Source organism: Chiloscyllium plagiosum, unplaced genomic scaffold (genome assembly GCF_037043375.1).
Source record: "Chiloscyllium plagiosum isolate Xiang-an unplaced genomic scaffold, Cpla_swu_hap1 HiC_scaffold_39, whole genome shotgun sequence".
Taxonomy (NCBI): domain Eukaryota; kingdom Metazoa; phylum Chordata; class Chondrichthyes; order Orectolobiformes; family Hemiscylliidae; genus Chiloscyllium; species Chiloscyllium plagiosum.
Window position 1 is genome coordinate 34,190,801 of NW_028270177.1, and position 11,259 is coordinate 34,202,059.

Here is an 11,259-nt window from a genome sequence, read left to right on the forward strand (position 1 = left end):
GACCAGATGGGATTGAGATATACTAGGAGGAGGTGTCAGCAATTCTGGAAAGTGTGAAAATAGATAAGTCCCCTGGGCCAGATGGGATTTATCCTAGGATTCTCTGGGAAGCCAGGGAGGAGATTGCAGAGCCTTTGGCTTTGATCTTTATGTCGTCGTTGTCGACTAGAAATTGCCAGAAGACTGGAGGATAGAAATGTTTACTGGTTTACAGTTGTGGGTAAAGTGTTGGAAAGGATTATAAGAGGATCTTTAATCATCTAGAGGAAAATAAGTTGATTAGGGATAGTCAACACAGTTTTGTGAAGGGTAGGTTGTGCCTCACAAAACTTAGAGTTCTTTGAGAAGGTGACCAAACAGGTGGATGAGGGTAAAACAGTTGATGTGGTGTATATGGATTTCAGTAAGGTGTTTGATAAGGTTCCCCATGGTAGGCTATTGCACAAAATACGGAGGTATGGGAGTGAGGGATTTAGCGGTTTGGATCAGAAATTGGCTAGCTGAAAGAAGACAGGGTGTTGGTTGATGGGAAATGTTCGTCCTGGAGTTCAGTTACTAATGGTGTACTGCAGGGATCTGTTTTGCCGCCACTACTATTTTTCATTTTTATAAATGACCTGGATGAGGGCATAGAAGGATGGGTTAGTAAATTTACAGATGACACTAAAGTCGGTGGAGTTATGGACAGTGCAGGAGCATGTTGCAGGTTACAGAGGGACATAGATAAGCTGCAGAGCTGGGCTGAGAGATGACAAATGGATTTTAATGCAGAAAAATGTGAGTATTCACTTTGGAAGAAGCAACAGGAATACAGTGTACTGGGCTAATGGTAAGATTGTTGGTGGAGTAGATGAGCAGAGAGATATTGGTGTCCATGTGCATAGATCCCTGAAAGTTACCACCCAGGTTGATAGAGTTGTTAAGAAGGCATACTGTGTGTTAGCTTTTATTGGTAGTGGGATTGTGTTGCGGAGCCATGAGGTCACGTTGCAGCTGTACAAAACTCTGGTGCAGCTGTACAAACACACTTGGAGTATTGCACACAGTTCTGGTCGCCGCATAATAACATTGGCGAGGGTGCAGAGGTGATTTACCAGGATGTTGCCTGGTTTGGAGGGAAGGGCTTATGAGGAAAGGCTGAGGGACTTGAGGCTGTGAGATAGGGTGGAACAGTGAGAGCCTTTTTCCTTGGATGGTGATGGCTAGCACAAGGGGGCATAACTTTAAACGAAGGGGTGATAGATATAGGACAAATGTCAGAGGTAAGTTTTTTACTCAGAATAGTAGTGGTGTGGCACTGCCTATGGCAGTGGTAGACTATCCAACTTTAAGAGTATTTAAATAGTCATTGGATAAACATAAGAATGATAATGGAATAGTGTAGGTTAGATGGGCTTCAGATCGGTTTCACACGTTGGCGCAACATCGAGGGCCAAAGGGTCTGTACTGCATTGTAATGTTCTATGTTCTAAGTCACAAATACTGTGGATCAATATACTTATTGCTGCTAATAAATGTATTAATGAATCTAATTACACTGTCAAAAACCACATTCTTTAAGCGCATAATATTTTCAATACCACTAGCAATAAACACTTTCGTTTTGTTTGACAGTGCTCTGGTCGTTGTGTGGGTCACAATATTGCAGTACAACATCGCCAAATTGTATGTCAATATACAAATGGAACTTCAGCCACAGAGATTGCCTGTGACAAAGCCAAGAGGTACTAAGCAACTGAGTTTCATTTTTGACCTTTGTGATCCTATCATTTATATGACCAGGTTATTGAAAACTATTTGTGGATGGTAATGATTTCCAATAATTTAATGTCAGGGAAGTATTTGAAATAGAACTTCCAACAGGAGTTGAGTTGATGTTTCAACTGTAGAAAATTATTTTCAGTACTTCCTTGAAATTGGACAAATGTGGATAACTGTGAGATTAGCCACTTTGGTAGCAAAAACAGGAAGGCGGCTTGTTGTCTGAATGGTGATTCATTGGAAACGATGGGTTGCAACGAGACCTGGGGTGCCCTTGTACATCAGTCATTTGAAAGTAAGCATACAAGTAAAGAAAGCAAATGGTATGTTGGCCTCTTATAGCGAGAGGTTTCAAGTACAGGAGCACTGATGTTTTGCTGCAATTCGACAGGGCCTGGGTGAGACCCCATCTGCAGCATTGATCTGCTCTCATCTTGGTTTTCAAATCCATGCAGGGTCTTGCTCCTCATCAGCTTCACAATCATGCAAGGTATCTATGCTCATCAAATTCTGGTATTTAGAGCAACGCCAACTTTAATTGTCCCAACACTGGTAGCCATGCTTTTAGTTTTGTTAGCTCTAAACTCTGCACCCCTGTTTACACATTTTTGCATCTTTATCTCACTTTTGTCTTTTAAGATATGGCTTAAAACCTACATCTTTGACCAAGCCCTTGGTTATCATTTTTGATTGAAAAGCCTTGAGATAGATAATTGGGAGAAAGGATATTATTATTAAATTGGGGAGGGTTCAGAAAAGATGTACCAGGATGTTGCCAGGGATGCAGGGTTTGTGTTATAAGGAGAGACTGGATGGGCTGGGACATTTTATACTGGAACGTAGGAGGTTAATGAATGACCTTATTAAGGTTTATAAAATCATGAAGGGTGTAGATAAGGTGAATAGCAAAGGTCTTTTCACCAGGATCAGGGAGTGCAAAACTAGGGGACATGTTTCTAAGGCGAGAGGTGAAAGATTTAAAAGGGACCTGAAGGGGAAACCTCTTCACACACAAAGTATTCATATATGGAATGAACAGCCAGAGGAAGTGATAGATACAGATAGAGTGACAATATTTAAAAGAGATTTGGACAGGTATATGAATAGGAAAGGTTTAGCAGGCAAAATGCAGGCAAGTGGGACTACATTAATTTGGGAAGCTTGGTCGTCATGGACAAGTTGGAGTAAAGAGTCTGTCTCCATGCTGTATAACAGAACGATTGTATAATTTTAGAAACTGTTGTTTTCCCCTGATATTAACCCAGGCCCTTTTTTTATGGTGACTGAGTAAAGCAATCTCCTCCTTTGTTGTGTCGATCTTTGATGGGCTTTTATTCAAGAATTGCATTGGCTAATTATTTAGGCTTTATGACAAAACATGGTCTGTCCTGCTATAACACGTGTTTCTTCAAAGCGAATTGGCTTTAAAGCGATTGACGAATTTAAGCTGTTATTTGTCGAACACAACTTTCCTTACTGTTATTGGCCATAATGTGATTCCAGCTCCTTTCGTTTTAAATGATGCTGCTATTGTGCAATTTTCTTTTTACGCAGAACTATCACGTTATGTCAGAACTGACTGTAGCTGTAACATTTTTTGATCTAATGGAATTCCTGGATGATCAAGTTTCCTTGTAAATTTTGCTGGTGTTGCAGAGAACATTTCCATATCTCTGTCTTCTTTTCCTACAAAAGCAGCAGTGGCATTGACAGTGAGGAAACCTTCCAAAGTCTTGAGGTCCTATAAACGGTTCCACTCACCTTCTCAAATGATCCCAACTCTCTGTCTATTCCTGTCCCAATGATTAGTAATAATGTGTTGCAATCCACAGGCCTGCCTCTGCCAGAAAATGTAAATCAAGTAAATGTAACGTGGAGTGGAGAATGGGACCATGGAGACAGTGTGCAGCAACATGTGGAATTGGTTTCCAGTCTCGCCGTGTCACTTGCATCCACAAGAGAAGTAATGAGACTGTGGCTGATCAGTATTGTGGATGGAAGAAACGACCAACTACATGGCAACGTTGTAATCTAACCTCTTGTGACAGTGAGTACATTTCTATCTGCTTAAAATAAAAACAATATCTTGCAATAAAATTTACCATATATACTCGTGTAATAACCAAATTTTTTTGACTACTTTTTAAGGTTAAAGTTATTGCATGGATACTACTTTTGAGGGGCTGAAATTAATGCTCATCAAAATTCATACTGTATTATTAGCAGAAGCCCAAGTGATCTCTAAATGAATAAACAGAGAAAAAAAAACATGAATTATGGTAATTCTGAAAATCTGAAGCACAACAACCAGCGAATTGGGAAGACTGGGAGCAGAGCAGAACAACCACAGACTGGAATGCTAGAGTGGAACGTGACAGCCACCACACTGACTCATAAACGTTGATCTGTTACCTGTGAAGAACTAAGGTTGATCTTTACACAAGATATGTGGAAAATTCCAGGTTAATTGGCCAAAAGTAGGGGATTGACTTGTACGTGAGATCAACTATTACCTGAGTATATTTGGTAGCTTCAGGCATTGCACAGGAAGACCTCATCTGTTTTAGCATCGAATAGCATTGGGTACACGTTTGTTGGGATTGCATTCTAAATTTCTTGTGTGGTAAAACTGTGGGAACTGAGTAATTGAATCATGTTTCCAGTCTTCACCGTGGTAATATTTGGTTTTGGATATGTTGCTTGCAGCTTCAGAAGGAGGATGTCTGGATACAACACGCTACTGTGCACTTGTCAAAAGACTGAGGCTGTGTCATCTGAACACCTACAAGCAGAGATGCTGCGAATCCTGCAGAATGCTTTAAGTAATGTAAACCACCCTCCAATGGATCATAATCAATCTGTCATAGATTGTGAAGTGATTTATACAGAACTTCATGTTGGTGAACTGACTGCAGTTGAACATGGTGCAAGTTGAACAAGAAGGATATTTTTAATATTGTTGTAAATCTGCTTGTACATACAGAAATTCACAAAATGTGTCCTTGATATTTGTTATATTAGTCAAATGTGTACTGGTTGAATTTTAAAGCAAGAGCTACTCAGCAGTTCTGCTTTTGTGGATTTGTTGTGTTTTACTGTTTGTGTTTTTCTCCCAAGTTATGAGATATCTGCTTATTTACATCACAGGAGTTAATATGGGAATTATTTACTTGGAGCCAGAACTTTCTCTGAATGTCTGAGTGAACTGAAGTTTTGCATTTTCACAGTGCAGATCAGGGAAAGCTTTCAAACCAAGTGAATTATTAATCAGTGTATATCCCTTTTAATTACAGTAACTCATTTTCAATTCACATTGGGCAAAATAGTGAAGTTTGCAGTTCAGATACTTAGACAAAAACATGGAATATCCAGTCATTTAATCTTTTAACTTGTAGATGCTAGGATCAGTAGTGAATTTCTGACTGTGTGAACATTAGAGGAAATTGAGAAAACTGTCTTCCCAGCAGGAATTCCCCACCTGTTGGAAATGCAGTTAGAGAATTGACTTATCATGTTATAGTTTATCCATCCTTTCTCCTTTTAAGAATGCATTTTCCTCACAATGAAAACATTGAATTTACTCTATCATTGTAAAGAAATATCATATTCACCTACAGATATAGCATGCTTGGAGCATACACTTAAAGGCTGATCTCACTGAGTGTCTTTGGCTGCAGTATTCTATTCTTATTTCAGGCAAGTCATTTATCTGGAAGGTGTCTCCTGCTGCAATGTCTAAGTTATAATGTGGTATATCTTCTAGTTTTATGCATTGTCTCAAGATGCTCCTTTGATGGAAAAGTAGGAAAATGCCATTAGTAAAATATTTAGTAATGGTTAGTTGTAATATGTAATTAGTGGCACAAGTGCATTTTTCATTGCACTTCATATATAGAAGGAAATATTCAAAAAATGCAAAAACCTCCCTGCCTCTGGAGAGTCTCAACCACTTTCAGATATACTGCTAATGGTTGACCTTTTGCTGTTAACTTAATATTGCTGCAGAGACTTGAGGCCTCCGCTTTGCACAGATATGTAATTCATATAATTCCCAGGGCTAAAACAGGTTAGAATCAGTGTGTGGGAAATTTTTTTATGGTAGTTCATTATAAAAAGCACATGCAGAAAATGATTCTCGTCACTAGAAGGGCAAGCTGTGCACTGTATTTCTGACAATTTCAGTATAGAGTATTTATGGTGAGTATTTACATATAAAAAGTTACTATACAGTGATTCATTCATTATAAGCTCCAAACAGTAATTAAAAATGCTGTGTCCTACTTTCCAAAGTCTCCTGAAGAAGTGACTAATATGATTGAATTCATTGTACTCAGACACTTCAGTTTCTGTCTGTATTACAGTTAAAATTCAGGGATCACCTGAAAAAGCAATTGAGATTTCTTATTAACTCTTCGTAAATTACCATTTTAAATATATGGAATTTCTGTCACCTTACCCATTTGTCCTTCGAGTATTGCTGAAAATAGTTTTTGGCAACAGCATGAGTGATGAACTCTCAAAAAAGTTCAAATTACAGTGATATTTGCAATGGTCTGTAACTTTTTCACTTTACGTATCCCAATTTTCAAGTATTTTCATCTTCTGTTTTCAAAATTTTTCTTAGTCCAGAACAATTCTTCAGTTAAGGGAGCAATTCCCAAAAGTGAAATGAAGGTCCAACATGAATTTCTGAAGAATTCATAAAATGATAACTCTGTTTCTGTCCCCACAGATGCAGCAGACCTGCTGAGTTTCTTCAGCATTCTGTATTTTTATTTCAGATTTCCTGGATCCACAGTATTTTGCTTTTCTAAGAAATGTTCTGTTACTCTTTGGTCTTTCCTGATCATTTTTGGAATTTCACTCCTCATCTGTCACCCTGCCACCGCCACCTAGCAATGCTCGGATGCTTACCGAAAGTATTGGAGAAACTCAGCAGGTCTGACAGCATCTTTGAAGAGAGAAACAAAGTTAATGTTTTGAGTCAAATATGACTTCTTCAGAGCCAGTTCCGAAGAAGAGTCATAACTGTTCAGTCTGTTTCCACAGATGCTGCCAGATTCGCTGAGTATCTCCATTTTCTGTTTTTCTTTCAGTTTCCAGCATCCATAGCATTTTGCTTTGATTTGAGTGTTCAGATACTTGCTGTCAGAAGAACAGGTTCTGATCTCCCTCATCTCTTTAGCACATATCGGTGCACCAATGCTGTGTGTTGTTGTGCATAATATAGAGCTGAAATAGTCAAGTACATTTGTATCATTAATAATAAGACTATATGCTCCTTAATTTAAGCCCTAAGCATTGATTCATACACAGCTCATGTGCAGCTGTTGGGGCTTTATTAAAATGCATACTCTGGCTACAATAAAGATGACAGAATATTTATTTTTATTCTCCATCCGAGTCAAGTGTGAAATGGAAATTTTTAAATAACGTAGCAGAGTAAAATATTGCTAGACTTATGTTTCCTAATATTAGAAGTCAGTCTTGAAGAGCTATGTATAAATTTCAATATCGTACAAAACCAGGATATCAGGAGTAATTTCTGAGTCTTGCAAGAAGTCCCAATTACCATTATGAACAAAATTTGAAGCATAATCCCAAATCTGGATTTTCCAATTTATAAAGCAGTAATTATCGCAATATTCCAAAATAGGTTTGTACAATTTGGGATTTTGTTGTTAGTTACTAAAATAATGTAAAATCTGCATAAGTGGGGAGGAAATATATAAAAAGGGATTTACATTACTATGTAGTAAATGCATGGTTACAAAGTAATCATAAAGGGTGTTAATTTAGACATTTATGATAAATTAGAATGTCAGTACTGAAAGATTCCTGTAACAGTAACAAATAATTAAAGTATGTGTTCAGCAATAACATATCTTTGTGTTGATTTTAACAGTATTATAGGCGATGGAAAACATTTATTGTCTGATGAGTGCTCCAACTATGTTCCTGTATACAGCTGTTTTAAGTTGGTCTTTATCATAAATATGATACTTGGTACCTGGAGTGATAGCCTCTAATTTTACATTGTCTGATCATTAATGGGTCTTGGCCTTTTGCAAAAGGTTGTGCGTAAATTAAAGAAAAATAATTGTAACATATTTACTTGTACATATTTATTTCCTGTCAAGTGCAATACTGAATGCTGTATATTGTGTGTCATAAAGAATATTTTTGTTGGGACTTTTATTTTTTACTACCAAACTTTGGTTTTGAATTGCTTTTCACTTTCTATTTATACTTAAAATGCTTATAGCTTCATCAAGCACTTGCCAATTTTGTCTAAGTTGCTTCCTCCTCCTTCAGACATAGAAATGCATGTTGCTTGAATTATCCCAAGATCAGGCTTTATGCCTATTTACTTACAGTTGCGCTATAATGTAGGGGTGTCCAAACTGTATTGGAAAACAGGTCTGCAAAAACTAGTTGACTCAGTTTTATTTGCACTTATGTATCTTACTTGTAAGTTTATCTGGTTAGAATTCTGTGGTCCTGGGGATTTGAAAATGATTAGATCTAGAGATGGATCAGTTCTGAAGTAGGACACCACCATCTGACAGTCTCCGCTCTTGACACGGCTGCACATATTCTTCTGCTCTTCATTAATTCCTAGTGCACAAATTTAGATGGTTTTTCCTTGTGTTAAGAACCTTACTTTGTCCATCCTGTTTTTGCTACACCTCTACAACTCACCTTTCCACTTCAAAGGCACTATATCAATGCAAGCTATTTTGTTATTTTTTTGTGCAAACATACAAAATTAGATCCAAAGTAGTACAATCATGGGTGATCTTGTTGTATCTTGAATTCCACCTTCCCAGATAACTTCGATTTTTTTTTGTCTACCTCTGCCTTAAAAGTCACTCCACTTCCACTGCCTTCAGCTACGGAGAGTTCCAATGTCACACAAGCCTTTGAAAGAAAAAATATTGCCCCTCATCTGTGTTGTAAAATGGCAGTCTCTAATTTTAAGCCAGTGCCTCCTAGTGGACTCAAATGTTTGGCTTCAAATCTTCACAGTATAAATGACGAGATGTTTGGACACCCCTGGTAATAACATGGAGCAACGTTTGGTGGTTTGTGTCTAATGTTTCCAACATTGCACAGCCCCTTACAGTTAGTTGTAATGCCAGAGGCAATATTCATATATTTTGTTAAACTTGCCTCTGCTTAAAGAATTTCAATAAACCCACATTGTATTGCAAATATATAATCATGAAAACAATATTTGTGCTGTGTATGTTATCCAAATTGTTGTGATTTTTTTTAATTGCAGTTTAATAAAATTGAACTTTTAACCACAAATATCAATTCCTAGTTAATTTCAAAAATGTTATTTTCAGTGGTGAAGTTTTATTCCTTCAGACATGATGAACATTGCTCACACATTTCAATGCATGGTACTACCTCATAAATAACTCGTTTTCAGCTTCCTGAAGAATTCTTATTGGTGGACCTTACTCCATATCAGTGGATTTATCATTGGTCAGCCATGCCCCAACCATCTTCATGGATGCCGCAAGTTTCAGATATTTTTTAATCAATCTGTTCAGAGATGTTATTATGCACCTCTGGAGCAGATGGGACTTGACTTTAGGCCTCCTGGCTTCGAGGTAGGGACATTAATACCACTTCCAAGAACATGTCCCATCAGAGCTGATAATGCTAGATATTTTTCTTTTGTGGGACGTGGCAATGATGGCAAAGTCAGCATTTATTGTACATTTTCTAGAGTCACATGTAGGCAAGACAAGGTAAAGATAGTAGATTTCCTTCCCTAAAGGACATTTGTGAACTTGGTTAAATTTTAACAGCATGTTAAACCCATGTCCTCAGAGCATTAGCCTGGAGCCTCTGGTGCAGTAACAATTTCACCATACCACTATCTCCTGAATCCAGACCCAAGGGATAGATTGAGAAGTTTATTATCATGTAATTTGCTGTAATGTAAGGTCAGAAAAGTGATTTTTGATTCAGCTGTCAGCAAACAATAAATTATAACTATTTTACTATATAAAACATCCCAATGTGCTACATGCTAGTCAAAATACAACACCAAGAAACATAGAGATAAATGTTTGGTCAAAGGGGTAGGTTTTAGAGACTAACTTAAAGGAGGAAAGTAAAGTAGAAAAGCAGGAGAAAAGTCTAGGGCTTTGGGACTGAGGAAGAGCCACCAATTGTAGAACAATTTAATATTAGAGCTGCTCCAGAGTCCCAGATTTGATGAGAAATGGAGTTAATGGGCTGGAGTAAAGCAGAAATCAACTCATTGTCTAATGATGTTTGAACATTACAGTACCTCCAAGTAAGATTCACAAAACATGGAAGCATTCCTGCTAGTCAAAGACATTTGTGTGCTTAAAATCTACAGATTTTGCTGTGTAGGTCTATACACAGGAATACTGTAAAGGGCCTGAGAATTTGACTGGAATCCTGGGAATATCATGTCTTGGCCTGTTCTCCTCTCACACTTTCAGCCAGAAGTGGATGTCCCAGCTGATGCATGGACCCTGCTTCTCTCAGGGTGCTGAAGTTTGTGTTTCTGCCTTCCTTAACCTACCGAGAATGAAAAGTTTGCTTAGTGTAAAAAAAATTTAAAACTAGGAGCAAGATCAGGCAGTATACCCTTTAACTCTGCCCTGCTATAGTAGAACATGAAGACGGTTTCCTCAGATTACAAAAGCATTTTCATCAATGGAATGAACATTTTTAGATGGAGTGCAATCTGGGTAAATGTAAGGTAAAAGGCGTTTGGCGCGCTTGTCTTCATTGCTCAGTCCTTTGCGTATAGGAGTTGGGACATTATGTTGAGGTTGTACAGGACATTGGTGAGGCCTCTTCTGGAGCACCGTATCCAGTTCTGGTCGCCCTGTAATAGGAAGGGTATTATTAAGTTGTAGAGGGTTCAGAAGATATTTACCAGGATATTGCCAGGTATGGAAGGTTTGTGTTATAAAGATAGGCTTGGACTTTTTTAACTGGAACTTAGGAGGTTGACAGGAGACCTGATAGAAGTTTTTAAAATAATGAGGTACAGATAGGGTTAATGGTAGTTGTCTTTCCCCTAAGATGGGGAATTTTAAGACAAGGGAGCACATTTTTAAGGTGAGAGGAGAGAAGTGTAAAAATGGCATGAGGCAATTTTTTTACACAGTGGGTGGTTCATGTGTGGAATGAAGAAGTGGTGGATGCAGGTCCAATTACAACATTTAAAAGACATTTAGATGGATACATGAATAGCAAAGGTTTGGAGGGATGTGGGCCAGGAACAGGCAGGTGGGACCAGTTTGGTTTGGGTTTATGACAGGCAGTTGCCCAAGGCTGAAATTAAACCCAGGTCCTTGTCGGTGAGGCAGCAGTGCTAACCACTGAGCCACCATGCTGCCCCTTTCTCCATGCTTCATGAAGTCTTTAATATAAAAAAAAATGAACATCTTAAATATATTCAGTTACTTGGCTGCCACAGCCTCCTGGAGTAGAGCATTC

The 11,259-nt window shown here is 38.1% G+C and overlaps 1 protein-coding gene across 2 annotated transcripts in view; it reads left to right on the forward strand.

Annotated features, from left to right (window-relative positions):
• adamtsl3 (ADAMTS like 3) overlaps window positions 1–9,075 on the forward strand; it is a 669,182-nt gene extending 660,107 nt beyond the window's left edge. For both annotated transcript variants that reach the window (XM_043677600.2, XM_043677602.2), the window contains 3 exons: window positions 1,615–1,724; window positions 3,594–3,808; window positions 4,468–9,075. In XM_043677600.2, coding sequence (XP_043533535.2) covers window positions 1,615–1,724; window positions 3,594–3,808; window positions 4,468–4,583 — 441 coding nt within the window. In that variant the 3' untranslated portion in view covers window positions 4,584–9,075. The remainder of the gene's footprint in view (window positions 1–1,614; window positions 1,725–3,593; window positions 3,809–4,467) is intronic.
• The last annotated feature ends 2,184 nt before the right edge of the window (window positions 9,076–11,259 follow it).